At 48.7% G+C, this 27,330-nt stretch overlaps 1 protein-coding gene across 2 annotated transcripts; it reads right to left on the reverse strand.

The window, feature by feature from the left end:
- Positions 1-614: 614 nt before the first annotated feature.
- Positions 615-27,150, reverse strand: TMEM248 (transmembrane protein 248). Of its 2 annotated transcripts, none has more exons than XM_059154635.1 (7): positions 26,872-27,150; positions 10,609-10,785; positions 7,010-7,295; positions 5,370-5,520; positions 3,902-4,085; positions 2,403-2,546; positions 615-1,846 (listed from the first exon to the last, which is right to left on the reverse strand). In XM_059154635.1, exons 2-7 carry the CDS (start codon positions 10,774-10,776, stop codon positions 1,826-1,828), a joined length of 954 nt encoding a protein of 317 aa, XP_059010618.1. In that variant the 5' UTR covers positions 10,777-10,785; positions 26,872-27,150; the 3' UTR covers positions 615-1,825. The 2 variants fall into 2 exon arrangements, with proteins under 2 accessions (XP_059010618.1, XP_059010619.1); XM_059154636.1 differs by lacking the exon at positions 26,872-27,150 and adding an exon at positions 18,859-18,922.
- Between the last annotated feature and the right edge of the window lie 180 nt (positions 27,151-27,330).

A 27,330-nucleotide genomic window follows, 5' to 3' on the forward strand; every position in this document is an offset into this window, starting at 1 on the left:
TTTCACCTTCCTCCTTTCAGGGCGCTCTGCCCGCTACGGACCTCGCCTCACTCCGCCTCACTGGGATTTCATGAACTCAGCAGCAGCTTAATCTAAAATCTGTTGGTCTTGGTACTGATGTTTCTAAAGGCCAAGCCAAACGGCTCTCTCTCCGTCTCGTCTCGTAAGAGTCTCACAGTCTCTGCAGAGAAAACCAAATGAGCGGGTCAGCCACGCATCACGTAAGCAACTCAAAACCCTAGACAGACAAGTATGATTACTGTGCTTGAGATGTACCGAAAGGAAAAAAAATGGGGGGGATATTGGCATATCCAGTCACTACAGTGATTACTTTAACAATCTTTGTTTAGAGCCCACAACTGTCTTCCACTCGAGAATGCCTGGGACCACATGTCTGAGGCCAGGTATTTTAGACGTAGCACTGATCTGCAGTTCGGAGCAGACTACAGACCTGACGTTGAGGGAAAGAAGTGCTGACAGTCATGTCCAAGGTTTTAACTGCCCTTCGCTCCACACCACTGCTTGGGGGAGCACAGAGGTCAGTCAGGACGATGTGTTTTTAATGCAAAGAGCTATTACGGAAAACAGTAAGAATACAAGTAACAAGAAAGGACTAGGAAAGACCACGCAAATTTTTTTTTTTTTTTTACAAGATGGATTAGAAGAAAAAAGAGATAAAGGGTCTGATCAGCAAAGTGCCACAGGAAAGAAAAATGCTTTTTGTCTTCCTCAGACACGGCGGATCAGAGCGGCCTTCCTTCCAGTTCCACAGGCACCATGACGTGCCCGGATCTACCAGCTGCCACTTCCTTCCGAAGACACGTTCACTGCAGAGACAGAGATGCAAACAGCAGAAGGAAGAAAACCCACTCCCTCTTCAAGGAAGACAAGAAACTCCTGCACAACTATTGGGCTGAACCAGCTTTCTCTTTCCAAACTGCCGTCAGCATTCCAGCAAACAGAACAGCTGATTTCTACTCTAGAGCCATTCACTTCATTTTTAAGCTCTCTGAGTGAGGACGCTGCTTTAACTCTGATAATGGAGGAAAGGGCCAAGAGAGGAGAAGACAGTGGGAGATTCTGTGCCAACTCGCCCCACACAAGACCAGGTTCCTCACCGTCTGTATGGAAAATGAAACTTAGATCTTTACCAAGTAGGTGATTTTTCAATAGTTAACTTTTCACTCAAGATGAAAGCACAAGTCTGTCCTAACTAGAGTAGTATTAAAATGTGACTATTTTACTTTTCTTTTCAAAGGAAAAAAAAAACAAAACAAGAAATAAGAAAGACAGGCATGTTTCCTTGCAAGCAAAACGGAGAAAAAGGGATTATTGTTGTCACCATGATTATTAAGCCACAGACACGTAAAATCCACAAAATGGATTGGTGGCTTTGGAAATGCAGTATCACATCGAAGGTGCAGACGGTTTCGAACATTCTGTACATACGGGCTGAGACAGGACCGAAGCAAACCTCAACCCCGCCAGCCATGAAACGCCCGCGACCACGGGGAAGACGGCACGGTCCGCTCCGCCGCAGCGAGCCGCCCGTCCTCCCCGGCGGCGCAGGCGCATCCCACCAAGTCCGCGGTGGGGCTGAAGGCTTTCGGCTGCACCCAGTGCGAAGCACGTGCATCATCGGACCAATTTCTGAATAGATTTTATAAATATATACAAATCAGTTACAGGCACTTGAAATGTCTTTGGCTGGAATAACCCAACATTGCGAGATAATATATTCACAGAGTGTCCAGGCCCAGGCTGGGTTCAGCAGGCAATGATTATGGTTCTCTCAGTCTCTCTCAGAGAACGGGCAGTTGTGGGGTTAGGCATCGGCCAAAGCCACCTGAAAGAGAACACGATGAGCCCGCCACACAGCAGAGCCCGCAGAACTCAGTCCCACCGGCGCCCTCACCGGTGATCCAGACCCTTTATCAACCAAACACCGGGAGCTACATGGCAGGCATCTAGCGGGCAGAGGAATGACTAACTCCCTAGGGAAAAAAGATCTCACTCAGCAGGGCATGAACAGCGACCCGAAAGTCTCCGCTGCGAGCGGCCGATCCAGCAGAACCCCCTGCCGAGACAGAGGTCGCAGTTTTGAGACCACGGTCAGGATTCTGCGAGGCGGCTCCTCCAGCTGACAGAAGCAGACAGGAAGCAGCCCTGCCAGGGTCTGCGGCCCGCCCCCCCCTCCGCCCGCCCGGGGCTCTGAGAACAGTTCCCAGTTCCCAGCCATGCAGTGGGTGTGCGGCTGGGGGCAGACCACTACAGATACACACAGGACCTAAGCTCTCTGCAGGAGACGAGCCGCCAGCCACAGAGAGAATCAGGACCACGCAGGACGTTCAGTCTGCAGAGACCCCAGCAACAGTGCTGGGCCACACCCGTCCACCGCTCACCTTCTCGGGACAGAAGTCGGGATTGCTCTGACGCAACTTGCTGGGTCTGCCTTTGATGACCGCGTAGCAAAACATGGTTATCACCATCACGAAGAGGAAGTAGCTGGTGTGCATGAGATGCAAATTTATTAATGAACGGTCGTCCTGAATAAAGAGAACAAGCCAGAAACATCGCACTGAGTTGCTGGAAGACGTCTTTGCTAGGATTCTGGAAATGGGTTCATAACCTCCAGACTCCCCTCAACTTGAATTCTTAACTGGAAGAAGAGAGGGTTCTGTTCCTCTTCTAAACTATTAAAACCGGGTCTAAGTAAAGACGCTGTTCCTGGGGCCACCCACTTCTTCCTAAGGCAGCCCCTGCCCTGGCGGCTTCTGCACTCCCACACTGCCCAGGACCCTGCCCCAGGACCCCCGTCCCCAGGAAGCCCCAGAGACCCAGGGGCTCTAACCCTTCCCCTTCTCCTCCGCCCCTTCCTCTGACAGCCCAAGCCTGTCTTCCCCAATCCTCCCTACGCTCCCGCCAAGAAGGCCTCTCCCCACGGGCGGCTTCCTTCGGTCTTTTCTCACTTTCCAAGTCCTTGATTCAGTCTCCTCTGACCTCCCGCACGCGGTCACCGTTGCCAGGCCTGCCAGGTGCCGCACGCCGGCCCTGCTCCCACCCCTTTTCCTTCACACACGCGCACACACACGCACGCACCTCCAGGCCTCGAAACATCAGCCTTGGGCCCTTGGGCTCCAGCCCACAAACGCTCATGGGTTGGGCAGACCCGTCTCCCTCACGCACTGCTGTGCAAGGCCCTACAGCCCAAACGCACACAGTCCGAAAGCCTCGGCGAGGCACCGACGTGTCTTCCAGCCCCCGGCCCCTGCCCGGTGCCCAGTCTGGCTCTGTTGCTCAGTCCCGCAGCCCCAGCCCACCAACTGCTACAGCTCGACAGAAGAAAGAGAAAAGAATCAGGCCAGAAGAAGTCTAGCTACCATATACCGACAGGAAGAAAAGTGCGGACACTTAGAAAAATCCGTGCAGTCCGTTAAAAGCGGGTTCAAGGCTGGGCACGAGGCCGAACCAACCCCAGCAGGCGGGTTACAGCCTTGTTAGGTAAAACCCTACCAGCCCTCGGTATCTCGCCAAAGACTCTTCTCCTCCAATTTACTTCCACCTTTCTGAATTTCACACGATTTACTATTCATGTTCACACCAACCCAATACTCCCGGAGTGACCGCGGGAGTGAGCAGACGGTACACGTGTCCCTGGAACACGACGGCCGCGTGACAAACGTAACCGCTGGTGACCAAAGCAGAAAATGAAGAACAGACGCAGAGTGTCCTTAACCAACAGGGTGGCAGCTCCACCCGGGCCCCCGCTACCACCCCTAGTCTCCTGGCCCAGCTGGAAATCCAGAAGGGGAAGGGCTAAGCGCACTCAAGGAGGTAGAGGGCCTAGGTGACTGTCCCCAGATGCAGGCAGACACACAGACACACAACTTCTCTCACTTACGTCTGGAACAATAACTGTAAGCTTGGGATTCAAAGCGTGATAGACTTTTCCAATGGCCCCCTTGTAACACCAGAAAGGGTTGTAATCCTGAGCATATTTTGTGTTGGCGTCTCTCGCGGTCGTGAAGATCTTGTACCAGAGCGTGGCGTTGCTGTACGTGTCGGGAACACAGTGTGGTGGCTGTCTGCGGGGAAGAGAGCGCAAGACAAGGCTCAGCGGCCTGATGCCCTCACCCGGGCCTCCCCCACGGCCCAGGCACCACACTGAGCATGGCGTCCCGTGTGGAGAAGAGAAAGAAGCAACATACATTTCTTTAAGATGAAGACCCTTACGTTCTTTTTAGCTTACAGGTTTTTTTTTTTTTAAATTTAACGAACACCTAACGGAGTAAGAAACAGGCAAGTCTGTTTGTTAAGTCTGCTTGTTAAGATTTCTGGCTTCACAAGTCAACCAACCATGGTTCTCTTCCCTGTGATGTAGCCAAAGAGAGGCCTGGCCCTTTTAGGCCCATTTTTGTAGATTAACTAAATTCTCAGTCACAACTGAAAGTTTTATACACAAACTTCTCCGACAGCAAGTAACACTCACCTGATCTTGTCCTACAAACCTCCAACTATCTAAAACAGGTAGATCCCAGAGTAATTATTTTTTGAGAGCGCGAGCGAGCGAGCGAGAGAGTGCGTGCACGTGCGTAGGGGACAGGCAGAGGGAGACGCTCAAGCAGACTCGATGCCCAGCACAGAGCCCGACGTGAGGCTCCACCTCACGACCCCGAGATCATGACCTGAGCCGAAATCACGTCAGATGTCAACTGACTGAACCACCCAGGCGCCCCCTGAGTAATTCTTCTTCTTTAAAAAGAATTCCTCTACATTGCAGGTTAATAAAAATAATTAAATAAAAAACCAGAATTCATCTTAGAATTCTCTTAAATAGGCTACATCTTACGCATTTCATGTACTTACAGATCATTATCTCCATTATAAAGAGGCAAAAAAAACCCCAAACCTTAAAACTTATCCACGGTGACATGACAGCTGCTCAAAACAGATGAGGCACAAGTTTCAGCAACAGACACTGTTTCGCAGAAAGATTCATTTATGCTCCCGGTCGCAATGACTAAAGCTTCATCTTTCTGGAGGCTTCCTCCTAAGTCCTGCTGGTGACACATCAGCTCCTACTAACTCGGTGTGACACGCTTGCACCGACAGGACAGGCGGCCCAGCACGGTAAGCAGAGCGGATGCTTTCAGTCCCTGCTCAAGCATCACTCACTCTCCAATCCTCAATGCCAAGTTCTACCTTAGGATCCCAAACTCAACTCAAATAACCCTTCAGATGGGCCTGCCGGGACAGCCGTGTCTAGTCGTTTACCGCAAGCTTCCCCAGAACCTGCCCAAGCGCCCCAGTCCCACTCCTGGTCAACGGGGCTTCTGGCGCGCAGCCACGGGGTTCCGGAAAACACTTACACGGTGACGGGGAACACCCCAGGGTTGGCTGTGAGGGTCATGCACGTGGTGAACACCACCTGCTCGCAGTGACCGTGAAGGGCACAGTCGTCCGAACTCCAAGCTGTAGGCAGGGTAAAGGTAATGTTGATCTCCTCGTGGGCTTCCCGGCCTGCGAAAGAGAAATGGGGGTAGGGGGCAGCGAGGGAGAGCGTTGGTAAATCAAGGCAGGAACTCATCTATGCATTATGCTCTGGGATTCCAAGGAATCCTGGAATCAAACTCACCCAGGAATCCCCAATCCGCCCAGAGAAGCGAGACATCTGCCTGTGCGGGATTTCAGGAACTAGAGCTTGGAGCCAGACTGCGAGGCCTGCTCACCCGGGGGAGCCCGCGTGTGGCAAACGGAAAGGAGCCACTGTTAGCCAGGGCCCAGAGATGCCAGGCAACAAGGGCCCCCAGTGCCCAAGGTAGAAAGTTGGGGGCGGGCTGAGTTACTACCTCCGCTGTTCTAGCACCTGTACGGCACTCGTGCCATTTCCAAATCGCTGTTAGATGTATCACTCCACATAAAACACACGCCATCCCACAAACATGACCAGAGAAGCGTTACTGCTCCCTTCCACATGTGAGCAGACCAAGGATCCGGGGGTCTACCAGACTTCAGGAAGGTTGGGAACTGATAAGGGATAAAGAAGCTTCAACGAAAACCAAGGTCTAGTACCGCAGCAGAAGGAGACGGTCCACCCACTCCCAGAGTCACCTTCCCGCACTCCTGTGGGAACAGCTCTCAGCCGGAAGAGCCAGCAGAGGTCGGCCAGGCACTCCCAAGTTCCTCCAAGGACGGAGAGGCCCTTGGTAACAAAGAACCAAAGACTATTCTTCTAAGATCTGGGCCTCTGTAGGAAGCCTGTCCTAGTCACTCCAGCTTCTGCTACGTCCTCAACTGTCTCCTGAATCACTTGCAGTCTGTCACGGTCAGAACGCCCCACTGGTCCAAGAGCAGGGCTCAATGTTCTACTGATGGTTATTTTCACTATTTTTTTTTTTTTTAAATTCATTTAAGAGAGAGGGAAAGAGTACAAGCAGGGGGAGGGGCAGAGGGAGAGAGAGAGAGAAGAGCTCCCTGCTGAGAGGGAAGCCTGGCACTTAGTACAGCATCTCCTTTGTGCCAGGAACTACTGTTACGTGTTTGATAAATATTAACTCATGTTATATTGGTCTCTTCTGTGATCCTAAAATTCCAACAGACAAGACCAGGTCTTGGGCTTTTTCTTGCTCTTCCCAGCAGCTGGCACAGTGCTGAGCTAATGTGGGTGCGCATTCAAAAATTTGTAGACTAGTAACAATATTTGTAGTATGTAGTGAAAACTCTAAGATGAAAAACCTGAATAAAAATTTTGTGTTGTAAAAATTAAAACCGGAGCTCAGCCTTAAAGTGTCCTCTCAGCCGCTGTGTTGAGAGCCTAGTGTACACCAAGCACTTTAGGTGAAGACGCAGCAAAAACAGCTCCTTCTTGACTTCATTTAGCTCCAACTCAAGAAAAGAGGACACGTGTAAAAACAATAATCTGACGAGTAAAAACCATATACCACTGATACTCTGTCTTAGAAGTTGCTGCCTAAGAAAATCTAAACGGAAAAGGGTGACACTCACATACCTGAAAGTCCAATCTGATGGCCCAGAATGGTCGAGCACAGATGGGTAACATTGCGGGAGTACCCTCCGAAGGGCTTCAGCGGGTCCAAGGTCAGCGTGATGGCCACTGAGATGTTCAGTGGGCCCGCGTCCTCCAGTGCCTGCGGGGACTGGGTGGACGCTCTGGCCTGCCCGCTGGCCACCGTGCTCTCCAGGGTTGTGGTGTCGTTTGTGAGGTGCTTCAGTGTTTCATTCTCAGATACACACAAGTCCAGATCGTTGAACCGCAGCAGAAACGTATTCCAGTCCTGCGTTGGGAGAAAACAGAGGTGTAAGGAAAGCACGTGAGAGCCGTCGGAAAGCGCTGCCCCTGGCACCCTACAGCCAGGACCCCTGGAGGGGGTCACCGAGCCACAGAGTTAAGTGCTGAAAATAACTACGACAATACAGCCACCAGCCTCTCGCAGTGGCATAACGGTGCTGGTTTTCCAAACCACTCTCACATTCACAATCTAAAATACGAGCTCTTCACTGGCATGAGATACGAAATAAACTAGGAGATTAAACCAGCTTATTCAAGAAAATGCATTAAAAAACAGCATATTATACTTAGAGAAAATGATCTAGCTTGAGAACAAAACTTGAAAAGAAAGCTTGAATGAAAGTAGTAAAACATTAAAAGCATTAACCCAAATTCACTTAGCAGATGTGATTAGTTACTTGTTTTTTCTAAGACTTTTAAGTAATCTCTACACCCAACGTGCAGTTCAGACTCACAGCCCCGAGATCGAGTCACCCACTCCCCTGACAGAACCAGCCCAGTGCACTTTTACATAAGGCTGCCGGGGGTGCCTGGCTGGCTCAGTCAGAAAAGCATGCAACTCCTGGTCTCAGTCAGGGTCGTGAGTTTGAGGTCCATGTTGGGTCCAAAGGTACTTAAATAAATAAAACTAAAAAAATAAATAAATAAAGCTGCCTTAACATAATTTCTGGAAAGGTCAGTTCACCACCGTCAATACCAACACCAGTATGGCCCCCTTGTCACGGCCTTTCAATCATGACCACCTTAAAGCAGAACAATTTAAAAAAGGAGGAGAAAAGATGTTTTCTGGCATCTGTTCACTTCTGTATTGGCGGTTTAAATCATAGGCAGTTTTAAATACATACACAGCTGCTTATGTCATGGTTCAACCGAAACCAACAATAATAAAGTACTTACCGGGTTCTATTTTAATTTAATTTTCACAAAAAGGCAAAGATAAACTCGGGATGAAAGGGAAGAACACACTAGCCCCGGGTGAGACACTGACTTCCTTCAGGCAACATTAGTCTACAGGAAGCTGTCAGATGTGAGGACTAATCCGAGTTATACTTCGATCACTCTAACGAGGAGCAGGGGAGGGGAGGGGAGGGCAGGGCAGGGCGCTGTCGGAGCAATCCTGGAGCGGCCAGCGAGTCTACCTTTAGAGAACCCGGTCCATCAGTCTGCGGCAGCTACGGCGGGTGCATCAAACTACACTCCTCCAAACCTACAGGGTCGACCGACCACTCAAAAACACTGGGGCTGGGGCGCCTGGGTGGCTCAGTGGGTTAAGCCGCTGCCTTCAGCTCGGGTCATGATCTCGGGGTCCTGGGATCGAGTCCCGCATCGGGCTCTCTGCTCAGCAGGGAGCCTGCTTCCCTCTCTTTCTCTCTGCCTGCCTCTCCATCTACTTGTGATTTCTCTCTGTCAAATAAATAAATAAAATCTTTAAAAAAAAAAAAAAAAAAAAAAACAAACACTGGGGCTGAACAGGAACATTCTAGTACATTCCTTCATATTCCAGACATGAGGGAACTGAGGCCAAGGGCAGCCTTATGGACTCTCAAATTCCACAGTTGACGGCAGAAGCAGGATTAAGTTTTTTGATTCATAGCCCCTAACTTTTCCCAAATTTCTAAGATCCTCATTTGAAAATAAAATCATGGGGCGCCTGGGTGGCTCAGTGTGTTAAGCCTTCGGCTCAGGTCACGATCTCAGGTTCCTGGGATCTAGCCCGGCATCGGGCTCCCTGCTTGGTGGGGAGCCTGCTTTCCCTCCTTCTCTCTGCCTGCCTCTCTGCTGTGATCTGTCAAATAAATAAATAAAATCTTAAAAAACAAAAAAAAAGAAAGAAAAGGAAAGGAAAGAAAACCACGAAGTCGATCATGACCACAGTTCTGCACCGCCTTGGCACTGCCTTCCTGCAGACCGCGAGCCCATTCTGGACAGACAGCCAAAGCCAATGTCAGGCACCATTCCGATGACTAAGGACTGATCATCCAGGCTGCCTTAACCACTGGTGCTGGCCAAGTGCTCACCGTGGCCCTGGGCTCTGAGGGAAAGCAATGCCAGGATTGCAGAGCCCTGGTTGTGGCTAGAATATTCGTTTTCAGCCCTAATGTGGGCACATGCTATTTGCACGACCTTTAAAGACTCGGGCAGAGTCAGGGCAGAGGGAGAGCTGAACCAGCCTGTACTCTTCTTGGTTAGAAACAGTTTGAAAGGGTTTCCTGGCAGAAATAGCTAACACTTGTCACTTAAACTTTGTGAAAAAGTTCACTTGTGAAGGGGACCCCCCTCCTGCCAAGGTAGTCTAGGATCGAGAGCACTGAGGACAGAGCACAGAGCAAGCCATGCCCCCTGCTACACCGAGGAAGAACCCTCCTTTCCTGCACAGGGCGCACACAAGGCAGGCACAGCCCGATTCCAATCCCGCCCCTGTTCCCGCTCCCACCAAGGCACGCACCCCAGAAGAGAAAGGGTAAGAGAAGGCACCCCATAAGTCTACTATGGCAGGAACTCTTTTGTCCTAAGAGAAACCACAACCACCAGTAATTTACCATACCTTTAATTCAGCATGATTCCTAACGTTGTCAAATACATTTTGTAATAGGTACATTATCATTCAGCTCCATTAAATAAGAACTGTTAACTTTGTGTTGTTTTCTTGGTATATGCAAAAATACATCTTTTAGAACCCAAATTATGAGTATTCAAACCATTATTTGCCTAGATTAAGGTTTAAAGGGCAACACCCTAATAATTTATTTAAACTGACCACAGTGTAAAATCTAGAAGGCCAGTGTGCAGAAAACGAAAGCTCTGCTTAATAAAAACAAATATATTCGGAAATAAGATCCAGCTTTGTATTTCTTCAGTGTCCCTCCTCAAGAAACGGAAAAGCTATCAGTACAGCTACTAAAACTCCGTGATGACACAGGGCCTCAAAAGAACAAATGTTTACAGTTTTTAAAAATAGCAATTAGCTAATTCAAAACTTTAATAATAAATTTGCTGATTTATTAAGTTAATAATAGCAAGCATGTTAGTTCTCTAAGTTCCTGACACACTTTACAATATACTTCCCAAACGCACGGTTCACCGCTGAAGCAGTCTAACTGAAACTGGTAACATCACTTAAATCAACACTGTCTGACTAGATGTATTCCCAGTGAACCACACGGAGACGGAAGACAGATGCTGGGGAAAACGCTGCTTTCTCACTGCGTTCAAAGGAAAGGTGTGTGGAGAGTCCAAGGCTGCTCCCCTACTGTGGAAGGCCTGGCCAGCCCGAGAGGAAGATTTGGAACACACGATACCTCCGCCATTTCCGGTGACTTAATCTCCTTGATTTTGAAGAAATAGCCCAAGGTCAGGAAAGCTATCGCCATGGCACTGACACTGATCATGAAGACCACGAGGGGAGGCCGGCTGCTGATGTACAGCTTCAGGTTCTCCAGGGGGTTGATGCTGAACATTATTCCCATCAGCTCCACCTGAAAGGGACGAATCGTTAGACTCAGGGACCGTCTCGCCCAAAGAAACCCTACGATCCCTGCCGTGGTTTCCTTCTCTGGTGCCTGGCTCTATGTAACAGGATTTATTTTTCCTGTGGGCTCCTCGATGGACTGCTGTGCACTGCAGTCTGGTTTTTTGTTTTTTAAGATTATTTATTTATTTATTTGACATACCGAGATCACAAGTAGGCAGGCAGAGAGAGGAGGAAGCAGGCTGAGCAGAGCGCCCGATGCGGGGCTCGATCCCAAGACCCTGAGATCATGACCTGAGCCGAAGGTAGAGGCTTAACCACCCAGATGCCCCGAAATCTTGCCAGTCTTACTCACTGCCCTAGCCCCCTCGTTCCTGGCCCCAGTACAGGAGCTGACACACAACGAGCAAGTCTATACATGAACCGACAACAACACTAAAAAAAGCAACTAAAAAAAAATCTGTAACAGCTTTTAGGTTTGAGAGAAAAATATGCATCAACACGCCCTAAGAACCAACAGCGACCACGTGCAGTAAGCCGGGCTGTGTCCTGCCTCACCCTCACCAAGAGTCCTTTGAGATGTGAAATAATATCCTTCGTGCTCCTCCCAGAGCAACATCCCCACGTGTTTTGTGTCCTTTTACTACACATACACACACACACAATTACTGGCACTGCACACAGAAACTTGTGGAACATGAGACACTGACTATATTCTGACGCTAGTCTCATTCCCATGGTTGGAGCTTTGATCTCTGCAGACCGCGGCTGCCGGACGCACCAGCCACACCGTGTGCAAGTGCGGCTGAGGCCTGGGGTCCTCCCAGTTCCCACACCAGGCCCTGCAGCTCGCACAGGAGGGGCCCTGGGCCACAGGGCAGGCCCCTCGGCCACCGGACCGGGTCACGCCACACAGCTCTCCAAGGAGTCCCACCAGCAACAGAAGGGCTCAGTCTACTCCCCGACATTAGGACCAACACTCCACACTCTGAAGCAAGCTTACTCACTGGGACCACCAGTAAGATCGCTGCGATATGTTATCTCATCGTTTTGTTTTAATTTTTATTTTTGCGAGAGAGCAGGCGCGTGAGCAGGAGCGGGGCAGAGGGAGAAGCAGACTCAGCCGAGCAGGGAGCCCAGGGCAGGACCCTGGGATCGTGACCGGGGCCGAAGGCAGAGGCTTCCCGACTGAGCCCAGGCGCCCTCCTCACTATTTCAATTGTGTCTCCCTCAGACTGACCATCTCCACTGCTTTCTCAGCCATTTAAAGAAATCGCCATTTCTTAGCCATTATTTTCCTCTTCAAGTCTTAGAGCTTCTTCCTAGGGAAACTGTCTCAGTCTTTTGGCTACTTATCAGCCTTTCGTCCATTTCTCATTAAAGCTCAGGAGTTTTTATATTCTGGAGCCCAAGCCATTTCCAGTTTTTTATGTTACACATAACGTAATGTATACATATGTTATGTATATGTTACATAAATACGTATCTATACATATGTTACTTATACATTATACTTGATGACGTCTGTGGACTTCCTTTAATACAGTTTATGGTACCTTTTACCATATGAAAGGTTCTTGTATTTTTTCAACAACTCTCTTGATATAATTTACATATAATTCACCCATTTAACATGCACAAATCAACTCACAAAACTGGGCAACCTTCACTATAATCAATTTTCAAACATTTTCATCGTCTCATAAAGAAACCCCCCACGCTTTAGGAGTTACTCCCCATCCCCTGCAGCCCTAAGACAGCCACTAACACAGCTGGTCTCTACAGATCTGCCCATTCCAAACGCTGCACAGGAATGGACTTGCAGCATATGGCCCTTGGTGACTGGCTGCTCTCCCCTAGCACGGTGTGTCCGGGTTGGTCCGTGATGTCGCATGTATCAGTACTTCCTCCCTTTTTGTTGCTCCAAATACTCCACTGTTTGAAATACTTTATTCACGTATTTTGCACATCCACGCGTCAGCTGAAAGATATCTGTTTCTACCTTTCATCCACTGAGTCAGGCTGCTACGAACATGCATGTGTCATTTATTGTATGGACACAGGTGTCCACTTCTCCTGGCTGCTGTCTGTCCTACATACCCCAAGAGTGGCACTGCTGGGTCATGTGGTAACCACAGGTTTAACTTTCTGAGAATCTGCCGGGCTGTTTTCCAAAGCAACTGCCCCACTCCGCATCCGCACCGCCAGATAGTGAGTGCTTTTCCCCACCGCATCACCCACGCTCATCACTGCCTTGTTCATTACTGCCACCTTAATGGGTGTGCAGACCACCGTGCTGTGGTCTGCATTTCCGTGATAGCTACGAGTTCTTGATTCTAATGTATTTATCCCCCCTTTCCTTTTATGATGATGTGTATGCGTACGTTATTTAATTCTCTTTCATTATTTTTCTCTTCAAGTCTTAGAGTTTGACTTTTAGTCTCTTATCGACTTGGAATTGATTTGAGATTCCAGAATTTAGTAGGCTTCTCATTTAATCTTTTTCGATATAGGAGGCCAATTACCCACTATCATTCACTGAAGATGGTTTTATACTGAACATGGATTTCCCATGGATTTGGAAGGCTACCTCTCATACACACGAAGCTCCCAGATGAATGTGGGTTTGTCTCTAGGCTTTTCTAATGTCCCATCATGGTGTCTGCATCTCCCCACCTTGGTACCGTTTGAAATCTTGCCATCTAATACAAGAATTCTAACATTTTACTTTTATTCAAAATCGTCTGAGCTCTTCTTGGCCCTTTACTCTGCTGTATGAATTTTAGGTCCTACCTATAAAGTTCTCAGGAAAATCTAGTTGAGTTTTAAACTGAAACTGTACCAAACAGACTACTAATTTGGGGAAGAAATGACATCTTTATAACACTGAGGTCCCTAGTCTCTGAACAGAATCTGTCTTAATTTACTTGGGTTCATTTATCTTTTTCAGTAATTTTTTAAAACTTCTTATGTACCTTATTAGATTCAAAAAATACTGATTTATGCAGGTATCATTGACAGCATCTCCTAAAAATTACGTTTCTTACTGCTGATGTGTATAAAAGCAACAGGCTTTGGTTGCTTCCAGACACACCGCTGAAATCTTTTAAATTCTAACTAGGTTATTTGTAGCTTTCCCTGGGTTTTGTGTAGACAGTCACATTGCAAACTAGTAAATATTTCTTCCTTTCCAGCCCCTATTTATTTTTCTTAAACTTTGACTAAAATCTTCAGTGAAATGATGAAGAGAAGTGGCAACAGTCGATTCCTGCCTTTAAAGAGAATGCTTCTAAGTGTTTCAGTATTAACTACCGTGTATGTTAAAGGTTTCTGAAAGAAACCCCTTGCCAGGTTAAGAAAGTACTCCTCCGGGGCACCTGGATGGCTCAGTGGGTTAAAGTCTCTGCCTTCAGCTCAGGTCATGATCTCAGGGTCCTGGGATCGAGCCCCACATCGGGCTCTCTGCTCAGCGGGGAGCCTGCTTCCTCCTCTCTCTCTGCCTGCCTCTCTGCCTGTGATCTCTGTCAAATAAATAAATAAAATCTTTAAAAAAGAAAGAAAGAAAGAAAGTACTCCTCCAATTCAAGCACGCAAACAGACTTTCCTTACAAATAGGAGTTACATTTTAATGATCGCTTTCTCTGCAACTTCTTATCAACTTTTTCTCTTTGATCTGTCGACATCGACTATACGCTGACATTCTCATGCTAACTCATATTTGCGTTCCTTGGATAAACTTAACATGACTGTGATTTTTTAAAACTACATGACTGGTTTATGTCTGCCATATTTTATCTGGACCTTTTAATTTCTATTTGTGAGAGATAAGAAAACGATCAGCCGTGATCACGCTCTCCTTGACTAGTAGGACCAAGTCATCCCAGTATCATGAAATTAAATGAATTATCTGCACATGCATTTTCAAACTGTGTATGAGTCTGTGGGTAAGATATGTGTAAGATATGAGTTTTTATTTCTAAGAACTTAACAGAACTTGACCCCCCCCCCAAAAAAAATACTCCTTCTTTACCTAAGTCATGGTCATGGCCTCACCACGACCACCAACCAAACCCACTAGCTAATCCTGTAGCTCTTCTTTCCGAAATCTCTTTCAGGCTCACCCATTTCCCCCACCTTCATGTGAAGAGGTATCAGCCCTCCACAACTCTAAGAGCTTGACATCCACGAGCCCAGCGAGCATCTTTATACTTACACATTCCACATGTCCAAAACTGAACTCATCTGCCTTCCTGCCAATAAGATTCTTCCCCCTGTATTCCCCACCTCAATCCATAACTCTGGAAAACAAGCCAGACTGCCTGTGCCTTCCCCACTATATCCAATCAACTGCTAAGTGCTAAAAGATTCTATTTCTTTACCATCTCTTACTTCCTCTTCCTCTCCACACTCCTGCCCTTAGTTCAGGCCCTTATCACCTTTCTCTTGTAGCTATTACTAAGCGTCTCAACCGGCTCTGCCTATACCAGTCACATCATCCATCCTCCACATGCTGCGAGAGTGACTTCTCCAAATGTCAATCTAGTTGTGTTACTGCTGAACTCTCGCAGCGCTCCAACAGCCAAGGGATGAAGTCCAAGCTCCTTAGAACGGCAAGCCACCGTGAGCTAGGTCTCGTCTACCTCAACGGTCTAACTGCTTATAATTCTTGGAACACATTAGACAATACTATAGCTAGATGGGGAAGCGGGGCGGGGATAGATGAAACAGGGGACGGAAATTAAGGAGTACACGTGTCATGATGTGTATTAGGGAAGTGGTGAATCACTATACCACACACCTGAAACTAATTTAACACTGGGTGCTAACTAACTAGAATTTAAATAAAAACTTTTTAAAAAATTGGGCTCATTAAAATTACGAATTTCTGCTCTATGAAACACACTGTTGAAAGAATGAGAAGACAAGCACAGACTAGGAGAAAATACTGCAAAAGACATATCTGTTACCCAAAATATACAAAGAACTCTTAAAAAACAGCACAATTTAAAAATTAGCCCAAAATAGTTATAGTAATAAGATGTTAAATAAATAAATAAATAAATATTAGCTCTTGACAGCTCAATAAAGAAGATTTACAGATGGTGAATAAGTACACAAAGAGATGCCCCACATCGTAGGTCATCAGAACATACAAATTAAAACAACAATGAAATATCACTACACCTGCTAGAATGGCCAAAACCCAGAACACTGACAACACCAAATGCTGACGAGGATGTGGAGCAACGGGAACTCCCATTCAGTGCTGACGGGAGTACAAAATGGTAACAGCCACTCTGGAAGACAGTTTGGTCTTTTCTTACGAAACTAAAACATACTCTTTTTTCCCCCCAATATATTATTTATTTGTCAGAAAGAGAGAGAGAGAGAGCGCAGACAAGCAGGGGGAGCAGCAGGCACAGAAGCAGGCTCCCTGCTGAGCAAGGAGCCCAATGCGGGACTCAATCCCAGGACACCTGATCACAACCTGAGCCGAAGGCAGAGGCTTCACCGACTGAGCCACTCAGGCGTCCCAATTAAAACCTACTCTTACCCATAAGGTCCAGCAACTACACTGCTTGGTATTTGCCCACAGGAGTTTAAAACTTACGTCCACATGGGGATGCTAGGGTGGCTCAGTCAGTTAAGGGTTGGTTCCTGATTTCAGCTCAGGCCACGATCTCCGGTCCATGAGACTGAGCCCCACGTCAGGCTCTGTGCTGGGCACACAGCCTGCTTGGGATTCTCTCCCCCTCTCACCCCTTAAAAAACGAAACAAAACAAAAACTTCTGTCCACACAAAAATCTGCACTTGGATCTTTATAGGCACATTATCCATAATAGCCACAATTTGGAAGCAACCCAGATACCTTTCAGTAGGTGAATGGATAAACTGTGGTATATCCAGATAATGGAATATATTATTTGGCACTAAAAAAAGAGCTATTCAGCCGTGAAAGGCGAGGGGGAAACGTAAATGCATATGACTACATGAAAGAAGCCCATCCGAAAGGCCACTTACAGGATGACCCCAACTATATGACCTTCTACAAAAGGCACAACAATGGAGCCAATAAGAAGACCGGAGGCTGCGGTGGGTGGGAAGCAGAGCACAGAGGCTCTGCAGGGCAGTGAAAACACCACATGACACTATCAGGTGGACACAGGTCATTATAAATTTGTCCAGGGCACCTGGGTGGCTCAGTGGGTTAAAGCCTCTGCCTTCGGCTCAGGTTATGATCCCAGGGTCCTGGGATTGAGCCCCGCATTGGGCTCTCTGCTTGGCGGGGAACCTGCTTCTTCCTCCCTCTCTGCCTGCTATAAAATAAATTAAAAAAAAAAAACAAAAAAAAAACTTAAAATAAATAATAAATAAATAAATAGATTTGTACAAACCCCTAGAACATACAACACCAAACACAAGTGCTAATGTAAACTGCACTCTGGATACTAGTGACAGGTCCACAGAGGAGGTTCACCAATTGTAACAAATGTGTCACCTGTGAGGAGGCGGGGGATGGAGGGTGCTGACAATGGAGGAAGCCGTGCACCTGTGCGGACAGACTGGTTTCTGTACCTTCCTCTCAATTTTGCTGTGAACCTAAAACTGCTTTTAAAAACTTGAGTATTTTAGGAAAAAAACCCCAAAACTTGAGTATTTTTAAAAAGATAAAAATCTAGAAATGGCATTACTTAGGTTAAGAGTCATAAGATTCCGAAACAAAAACATCAATAATAACTTAGAATTCGGTAAATTTAAAGTTGGAAGCCTCTTATATATGCTTATAAAGTTTATTAAGAAAGAGAACAAAATCTGAATCATATATAAACGTAAGCACCTGAAACTACAATTATGAAACATCTAGAAAAATAGAAAAATCTAAAATAAGCTTTTAGAGAAAACTAAGTCATTAAAACCGTGTCACATCAGAATGTAAACACTCAGATAAATATCAGCATAAATACCTAAAAATTAACAAACATCAACATAGCTAATTTAATTAGAGAAAGTTCCAGAGGAGGCCAACTATGTTTACTTAAAAGTAAAGTTTTTAATTATTTATTTGTTTGTTTTCTTTTTAGAGAGCACGTGTGAGATCGAGACGAGGAAAGGAGCAGAAAGGAAGAGAATCCCAAGCAGGCTCCACGGCCAGCAGGGAGCCCTACAACGTGGGGCTCGACCTCACAACCCTGAGATCATGATCGGAGCTGAAATCAAGACTCAGACACTTGACCAACTGAACCACCCAGGTGCCTCAAGCTTTTTAAAAATTTTTTAATAAAACAATGAAAAGTCTAAATACTTCACAAACTTAAAATTCCTTTCCTACAAGCATTTTCAAATACAAATTTAACAAAAGCTAAACAAATTTATTTCTTTGCCCCAAAAATGACAAGAACATTTCTGTAACCTTCATCATAGTAAGTGTCACTAATTAAAGAGTAAGTTAAGCTCTGTACAGGGATAGGAAAAGTAGATCAGAGGGAAAGCACACTATCCGGCCCCTCCCCTAAACCCACCCCAACTTCAATTAGGGACTTTCACAAAGATAAAGAGAGAAACCGCCAGGGCTTGTGATGCTGCCTCTTGGCAAAGTCTAGGCATTTAAGGTACCAGAACACAGCCCAAAGGCAATTTTACAAGCACGTGATTCAAGTCCACTGGCAAAGCACCTAGAGCTGGGAGATGAGTTCACCGCCAAAACTAACACCTCAGGTGGCAATTTAAGTAGACAAAGGCTAAGATTACTGCGGAGTTACCTCAAGCAACCTTCAAGTTAGGAGAAACAACGGTCACTTTAAAAAGGGAGAAAAAGGGCTGTTAATCTCGCTAGAGACCAGCTTGGCCACACAGATCAACAGCATTAAAGCCTAGCACACTCCCACCTCTGCTATGTGACTTCTGAAAACTTCACCTGAGAAAATACTCCTCGCTGAAACCAAAGATTTAACTAACACAGCTCCCTCAGGAGCGTTTAAAATGGAGAAAGAAAGAAAGAAAGAAAGAAAAGAAAAAAAAAAAAGAAAAGAAAAGAAAAGGAAAGAAAAGGAAGGAGAAAAAGAAAAACCAGGTACCCACCAGCAGGGCAACGGCTACAGGATCTACTCTCAGCAGAAACACCACGGTCCTCAGACAGCCAGGACCTACGGTGACACAGAGCAAGGCTCAGCAGGTTTAAGGACGAGCGTGTGGGTGCGCCTAAGCCCCCACAGGGGGTGAAAAGACAGCCACCCGCAAACTGTAAACAGTGCTGGTTCTCTCTAGCTGGTGAGATTACATACATCTTCTTTTAAAAAAATTTCCGAATGAGGGGCGCCTGAGTGGCTCAACTCCTGGTTTCAGCTCAGGTCCTGACGTCAGGTCGTGAAATCGAGCCCCGCACTCGGCTCCCGGCTCAGCGGGAAATCTACTGGATCTTCTCTGTCCCTCTCCTCTTCCTGCTCAGGCACAACGCACTCTCACATAAAAGATCTTCCATAGTGAGTATGTATTCTCTTTGTAATAATTTCTAACAATAAAATTTATATATATAATCCCCAATAGATCCTGCTGCTCTCATGGCCAAAACAAAAACTTTATTAAATCTTTTTTTTTTTTAAGATTTTTATTTATTTATTTGACAGACAGAGATCACCAGTAGGCAGAGAGGCAGGCAGAGAGAGAGAGAGGGGGAAGCAGGCTCCCCGCTGAGCAGAGAGCCCGATGCGGGGCTCAATCCCAGGACCCTGGGATCATGACCTGAGCCGAAGGCAGAGGCTTAACACACTGAGCCACTCAGGCGCCCCTGGTCCTATTATTCTTTTATTTTTTATTTTTTAATTATTTATTTATTTGACAGACAGATCATAAGTAAGCAGAGAGGCAGGCAGAGAGAAAGGAGGAAGCAGGCTCCCCTATGAGCAGAGAGCCCGATGTGGGACTCGATCCCAGGACCCTGTGATCATGACCTGAGGCGAAGGCAGAGGCTTTAACCCACTGAGCCACCCAGGCGCCCCAAACTTTATTAAATCTTAATTCTATTCACTTTGTTCATTAATAAAGGTGATGGGGTGCCTGGGTGGCGCTGTTGGTTGAGAGCCCAACTCTTTTTTTTTTTTTTTTTAAAAGATTTTATTTATTTATTTGACAGAGATCACAAGTAGGCAGAGAGAGAGGGGGAAGCAGGCTCCCTCCTGAGCAGAGAGCCTGATGCTGGGCTTGAGCCCAGGACCCTGGGATCATGACCTGAGCCGAAGGCAGAGGCTTTAACCCACTGAGCCACCCAGGCACCCCGAGAGTCAAACTCTTAGTCTCAACTCAGGTCATGATCTCAGGGTCGTGTGGGACTGAGCCCTGAGTCAGGCTCTGAGCTGGGTGCAGAGGCTGCTTGAGAGTCTCTGTCCCTGTCCCTCTGCCCCTCCCACTCATGCTCTTTCTCTCTAAAATAAATAATTCTTTAAAAAATGATAAAGGTGATTAAAAAAATAACATACCTTTTTTATACCAAACTAGAACAAAAATAAATAAAAAACAGGATGGTCCTCTAGTATGTCCTGGTGCTAAAGAAAGGCAAAGCTTAACTCACAGCGATCTGTACACAGAGGGATTTGTAAGAAACCAAAAATAAAATAAGAATACTTAGGTGAGGGGCACCTGGGTGGCTCAGTGGGTTAAAGCCTTTGCCTTCGGCTCAGGTCATGATCCCAGGGTCCTGGGATTGAGCCCCGCATCAGGCTCTCTGCTCAGGAGGGAGCCTGCTTCCTCCTCTCTCTTTCTCTGCCTGCCTCTCTGCTTACTAGTGATCTCTGTCGGTCAATTAAGTAAATAAATAAATCTTTAAAAAAAATAAATATATAAAAAAAACCCAACAAAATACTTAGGTGAGGTTCCTCTAGACCACCCACTAACGTGTGTGCCTGGGGCAGGTGGTGCCTTAGAGGTCCTCCCGACAAGCGTGGGCCCCTCCCCAGGGCATGGAGGGGAGCGGGTGACATGAGCAGAGAGGCCCCCAGGATGGTAAGGTGTCCTGCAAGGCAGGAGCGAAGAGCGTCAAGAAGGAAGGGGCTCTGAGAAGTGTGAAAGTAGGAGGAGTAAGAAAAGAAAGGACATGAGTCTCTCCGCTGGAGACGTGCTTAGCTGAACCTGAGCTTGCGTAATCCTGCACCTGGCAAGATCACTGGTTACCTTTAAAACCACTCTGGCGGAGGGAAATCAAACAGGATGAGGAGACAGGCCACAGGTGCACAGCAGCGCTTCACGGGAAAGGACAAGCGACAGGGTCAGGAGAAGGGAAGAAATGGACAGAAAGGAGCTACTCCAGCGAGAGGGCTGCCCAAGGGACCAGGAGCCGCAGCTGAAACACGCAATCTGCATCTGGGCTTAGCATCTTTATTAGAAAGAAAAGAAACGAACACTGATTATGTCAGATAACGAGCCCTTCCACAGGGTGTCCCTCTCGCCAAGTACACCACAGAGCGACTTGCTCAAGTTTAAAACTGCAATCTAAAACCGGAACTTAGATCTGCTAAACCACTACCTGTGACCCAATCAAAAAGCTCACTTGAAAAAAAACACTGTTCACCTTAAACCAGGTTTTCGGCCTCAAGCTAAATGGGAAATTCGTTAGATCTCCCCTATAAACTCAAGTCCTTTTCTAAGTTTGGAAGAGACGGGGAGGTGGGGCGGGGGGCGGGGCATGCCAAAGCGACATCGTGGGGGAGGCTTGGAGAGCCCGTTCTGCCCACCCCAGGACACCCTGCTCTTGGGCCAGGGGAAGAGCCGCAACTCACCGGGATGTGGGAGAGAGGCCCGCTCCGAGTGTAAGGACTGAAGCGGCATTTCTCAAATATCCTGCGCCCACCAAAGAGCACTCGCGGATAGGACCCCAGATCGTGCAACACCTGGCAGAGCCGCAGGCACTTGCTGGCGTCCAAGAAACCCTGGGCGGTCTCGAGCGCCCAGCTACCATCCTCACTCTGCTCCAAGAGCGGCTGCAGCTCAGCCTCCACCCCAAGCTCATGGCCCGGCCTCTGCACAAGGCAGACACGCTCATTTCCCGCTTCCCGTCAAGTTTGCAGACCGATCTCCCACCGCCGCTCCAAACAGCCACCCACCGAAGCCCTCTACTGAGCTAAGCCACAGCTACCTGGAGCCGACTGGGTCCAACCTCATCCGCGGTCGCCAAATCAGCTCATCCTCCTGGACAGACACAGCCGCCCCCCCAGTGACCACTGCCAGCCCCTCCTGAGTCTCTCCCTCCCACAGTCACCGTCTAGCAGGTCCCGCCTTGGAACCTCGCTCGCGAGCAGCTGCTCCCCCTCCCCAGACACTGCCCTCCTTTAGCCAAACGAAAGCCACCCTGCTCCTGCTCGTGTTGCTTCTCCTTCCCGTGATGTTTCTGCACTGCCCCACCCCCGACAGGCACCGCCTGACACAGAGCAGGTGCTTAACGTAACATTGGACACGGCTGCCCACTTTTCACGTGAGTGGCACACGGTTCCAGGAGTCCTGCACATACTGTGTATGTGCCCTACAACATCTGTATTGCACAGAAGAGGAAATTACGGCCTAAGTCAGTCGGCTAACTTACCCAAGGTCATACAATAGGAAAAGAACCAAGACTCCAATCCAGTCCACCTCCAGAGCCAGCGCACTAACCAGTAAGCGCAGTGCGGCCTCCCAGGAGATGTTCCGGATTTGGATCAATAGTCAAGCCTAGTCAACCCCCGTCAAATGAGGTAAAAACCGAGGGTACACATAAAACTTTGCAGTTCAGACATCAGGAGCGATACAAGCAAGAGCCCTCTCACTAAGGGGATATGAGGAAGGCAGAAGGAGAGTGTCCTGTCTAACCCGACTACCTACAGCACACCCTGTGTCAGACACCGCGCCAAGTGCTCTACTCACATTGTACTTCTTAATCCTGCAACAATGCTAAGTAGATCCTACCATCCTGATTGTACAGAAGGGGAAACTGAGTCAAAAGAGATTAAGTAATTTGTGCAAGGTAATAAGTGGCAGAGATAGACTCTGATTAAATTCATCCGAGCCCAAAAGCTGTGCCACAATACGAGGGTTGATAAGTAGGTTTCAAGTCCAACATCAAGTTGGAAAGAAATAAATTTTTTTACAAGCCACAGATATATAAAATGTTTTTACTCGTGGAATTCAAAAAGCACAAAACCAACTTTTCTGAAGTTTAAAATGGTGAACTTACTTTCCATCTCTATAAACAAGGCAATTCATGTCTCAAAATGTTCATCCATTAGCATACAAAGCAAAGATGAGTAGAATTTTGTCCATGGTTTGTTTCTCAAGCTAATATAATTCAGTGTAGAAAAAACTTCCACCATAACCAGAAGTTTAAATGATCAAAAGAGAAATTACAACAGAAAGCATAAAGTTTTAGTTGCTAAATGTGCATTTTAGGCAATACCAGTACTCAAAGACAAAAAGGAAAGGAACAACACAGGCTGATATAATTACGTTTGTAAGCAGACTTACTTTCAAAATTCAGACTCAGGCTGTACTTACTCACTTATAATTAATGAACGCATGGTTCCACTCTCCAAGTCATAACGTAAAATCACTGTAACCTCCAACATGCCCCTGTCCCTTTTTTATAAAATTAATTCACCATAGTTCCAAAACAGAAAATAATTTATCTTTGTTCTTTAATATTTTTAAACTGCTGACCATCTTAAAAACCGAATTAAAAGTATCCCCACATTAAAGTTTAATGACTTGGGAGTTTAATTAACATATATTAAAAAAATAAATCATGAGTGACGACAAGATTAAATGAACACTAAACATTCAATGTAAAATTATACTGTAACATCCAAATTCAGTATAACAAGTGGGAGATGCCATGAAAACAGCACTTTTAACCAACGAGCATAAAAGACCAACTGGCAAATGACTGTACTTTGCAGATTGTCATCACCAAAGGCTTCTGTAGTCCCCAGGATCGCACTGAGATCTGTAATCATACAAACTACAAACCTCTGGTCAAATTTATTCAATCTGTACCAGGGAAAGATAATTAAAAGATTTCCATATTTATTAAAATAAATCCAATATGGAAAATCAATTTGCTAAAAACTCTCTTTCCTCCATTTCCTTTTTTTTATTACTATGATACTGTGCTCGGTTTTTTTCAACTCGGTTTATTTTTTTCAAGTTTATTTAAATTCCAGTTAGTTAACAGATAGTAATACTGGTTTTAGGTGTACAATTTAGTGATTCAACACTCACATACATTGCCAAGCGCTCATGGAAAACAGCGCCCTCCTCAGTCCCTACCACCTTTTTCACCCCTGCACTCGCTCACGTCCCCTCTGGTACCCATCAGTTTGTTCCCCATAACTGAGAATATGTTCCTTGGTTTGCCTCTCTTTTTTCCCCTATGATCACCTGTTTTGTTTCTTAAATTCCACAGATCATTTTTAATATTAATTGTAGTGTCATAGTAAGATACTTTTAAAAACCCTCTTACATGGCAACAGAATTCCGCAGCACACTACTGACAAAAAAAACCACGCAGATTGTCCGTCCCTGGACTAATGTCGTGCTGCGGCCCCTGTTAAAACCACTCTTTTTCAGATGCTCATCTGTAACGAGGAAGCACAGCAGTGGGTAGAAAGGGACGAGTCGTCTAAAAGCATTAAGAAGTCAACAGAGTGCAGTCCTGAGCAGCGCTCAAAGAAAGGATAAGGCTGCAGTCAGGGAGGTCCTGAGACTGGTTACAATGATGCGAGGCAATTACAGGGCATCCTCCTTGAAGGATACTGGGTCAGAGAAACAGCACATCTGGGAAGTGAACTGATGTCAGAGAAAATACTGGGGAACCGGCGGAAAAGCGCGAAAATACTGGGGAACCGGCGGAAAAGCGCCGTCCATCACCCGGCTGCAGCCAGAGCCGCAGAGACCACACCAGGGCTGGGTTCTCACAAACTAAACACAGGCGCGGAAACAACGTGCAGACACCAAATCTAATTTCCTGATTGCTAATACCAGACAGAAATCACCATCAGCATCTTTTTCATTGTCCTTAAAATAAGTCAAGCACCGCTTTGTGTCACTGGCGGCATAAAAGAACAAAAGAAACCCACCCCATGAAAACAATTCTTTAGAACCCAGAAATCTACCAGAAACCAGACTGGGTAGCCTCAGCTTTTTTTATCTTAGAAAAGCATTTAACTGGAGCACTTGGGTGGCTGAGTCAGTTAAGTGCCCAACTCTTGGTTTAAACTCAGGTCATGATCTCAGGGTCCTGGGATGGTGCCTGGAGTTGGGCCCCACGCTCAGCGGGGAGTCTGCATGAGGACTCTCTCCCTCTCTCCTTCCCAAATAAATCCTAAAGAAGCAGAAGGGGAGAAGAATTTAACCCTTTTTTTTAAAAAAAAGATTTTATTATTTATTTGAGAGAGAGAGAGAGCAAGAGAAGAGGGAGAGTCAGAGGGAGAAGCAGACTCCCTGCCAAGCAGGGAGCCTGATGCAGGACTCGATCCTGGGGCTCCAGCATCATGACCTGAGCTGAGGGTAGTTGCTTAACTAACTGACCACCCAGGCACCGGAGGAGCATTTAACCCTTAACGGAGTTCCGAGGCCAATGACTGCAGGACCCCACTGTCCAGCTACGAGGCCAATGACTGCAGGACCCCACTGTCCAGCTACCTAGTCTGGGTGCTGTTCCATTAACCGGCCCTTGCTTTTTCATTTCACGGGTTAATTCTGAAAGACCCAAATGCTCCAGACCCCCTGAGGTCCACCTTAAAAGCCACTTCCTTTATGACACTTAAGCATAACACAGCCACATGGCCACTGCGGCCTGCCACTTCTTCCCGCTCTCTCTAAGCATGTTCCCTGCGGGCAGAACTATCTGCAGGTCTGGTCTCTCTTCCCTGCAGCAGCGGCGGCTGCAGCCCAAACAGAGGGTGTTCCCTCAGCATTTGGGGATCTCAGACCCCAGGCGTGGGTGGCGGCCCCCACTTCCAGTGCCCCGCAACGAGGCCACAGCCATTCTTCCCACACCTCTACTGGGAAGTCCACACTATGCTAGAGAGAAAGCAGGCTTGGGGTCACGAAGTACGTCTCTGCTGCACAACAGGTCCATCTCCTTTTCCCACACGGGGGAAGGGGAAGGTGCCCAAGCGGCTGCACACAGACAGCTCCCACGTGCTCCGACCCCGAGGGGACCGGAGGGCTCTGGGCACCAACCGACTTACGACACATTCGTCATCCAACCATCCCGGGCCGGCGCTGGATTCCCTCCACCTGCTCCCACCGCGGCTCACCTTCCAGGCAGGCGCGCAGCAGCTCGGGAGGGGCCGCAGTCTTTGGGCTCCGGGGCGGGCCGCGCGGAAGCCCCCGGCCGGCACCGAGGGCGCGGCCTGCCGCTGACAACCCCGGCGCAGGCCCCGGGCCCCGACCGCAGCCCCTCGCCAGCTGACCCGGCGCCGGTGCTCACAGGCTCGAAGCGGCCCAGCAGGCGCGGGGGTACCGCTCACGGCGCTGACCCCGAGAAACGGAACTCCGCGCCTCCAGGCCCCCCGCGGCCGCCCCCGAGTTCATCGAAGTGCGCGTGAAGCCGGCCACCCGCCGCCCCGGGGCAGCCACCGAGCCCGCGCGCGCTGCCGGCGCTCCGTTCCCGCACCCGCGCGTCCCCTCCCGTCCGCCCTCGCGGACGCTACTGCGCGGAGCCAGCGGGTCGCCGGCACGACCCCACGGGCACGACCCGGCCACCCGCAGCGCCCGCGCCGAGTCCAAACTGTCCAGGCCTCGGGCGCGGCGGGGAGGCCCCGCGGGCAGCCCTGCTCCGGGGGCGAGTGGCCGGCCGGCGGCGGGGATCAGGCCCAGGCCGGCGGCGCAGGCCGGACCCTGCGGGGCGGAGCGACCCCACCGCGACCCGGGCGGCGGCTGCGGCCCCGAGAGGCTGCGGGGACACCCGACCGGCAGGTCCGCTCCCGAGCGACGCGGTCCCCACTCGGCCCCGCGCTCGGCCCCGGCGACCCCGACCCCGGCCCCGCGCTCGGCCCCGGCGACCCCGACCCCGGCCCCGCGCTCGGCCCCGGCGACCCCCACTCGGCCCCGCGCTCGGCCCCCGCTCACCCCGCCCCGGTGGGCAGCGGCGCGCCCCGGGCCCAGCCGGGCCAGCTGGTCGGCGGACGCCCGCGGCCGCTCAGAGCTCACTGGCGGCGGCGCGCGGCGGGCCCGGGGCCGCTCGGCACCATCCTCCCCGCCGCGCCGGGGGCGGCGTCGGGCTCCGCGGGGCCCAGGCGAGGCCCAGAGGCCAGTCCGGCTCACGCCGTGGCGACACAGACTCGTCCCCGGGTCCGGCAGCCGCGGTTTCCGGGTAGAAAAAAACGCCACCGCCAACGCCGCCGTGACCTCCGACACCGGGCGTCCGACGGCGGCTCGGCCGGGTCAAGACTCCTGCGTCGCGAGCGCCAGAGACCACGCCCCCGTCGGGTCACGTGGCGGGGGCTTGCGTGCGAGCACGGCGCTGCGTGCGTCCCGACGTGGAGCGCGCGCCTGCCGTTCCCGCGCGTGGGTGTGCCCGCGCGTGCC

The sequence above is a fragment of the Mustela lutreola genome, chromosome 17 (assembly GCF_030435805.1).
Source record: "Mustela lutreola isolate mMusLut2 chromosome 17, mMusLut2.pri, whole genome shotgun sequence".
NCBI lineage: Eukaryota > Metazoa > Chordata > Mammalia > Carnivora > Mustelidae > Mustela > Mustela lutreola.

Bases quoted from the DNA above. Each gene is read 5' to 3' on its own strand.
- TMEM248 (XM_059154635.1), bottom strand. From the start codon at position 10,776: ATGGGAATAATGTTCAGCATCAACCCCCTGGAGAACCTGAAGCTGTAC. The intron at 5,521-7,009 runs GTATGTGAGTGT...TCTCTTTCGCAG, and splicing joins CCATCAGATTGGACTTTCAG to GCCGGGAAGCCCACGAGGAG. The intron at 1,847-2,402 runs GTGAGCGGTGGA...GTTCTCTTTCAG, and splicing joins CCGACTTCTGTCCCGAGAAG to GTGGCTTTGGCCGATGCCTA.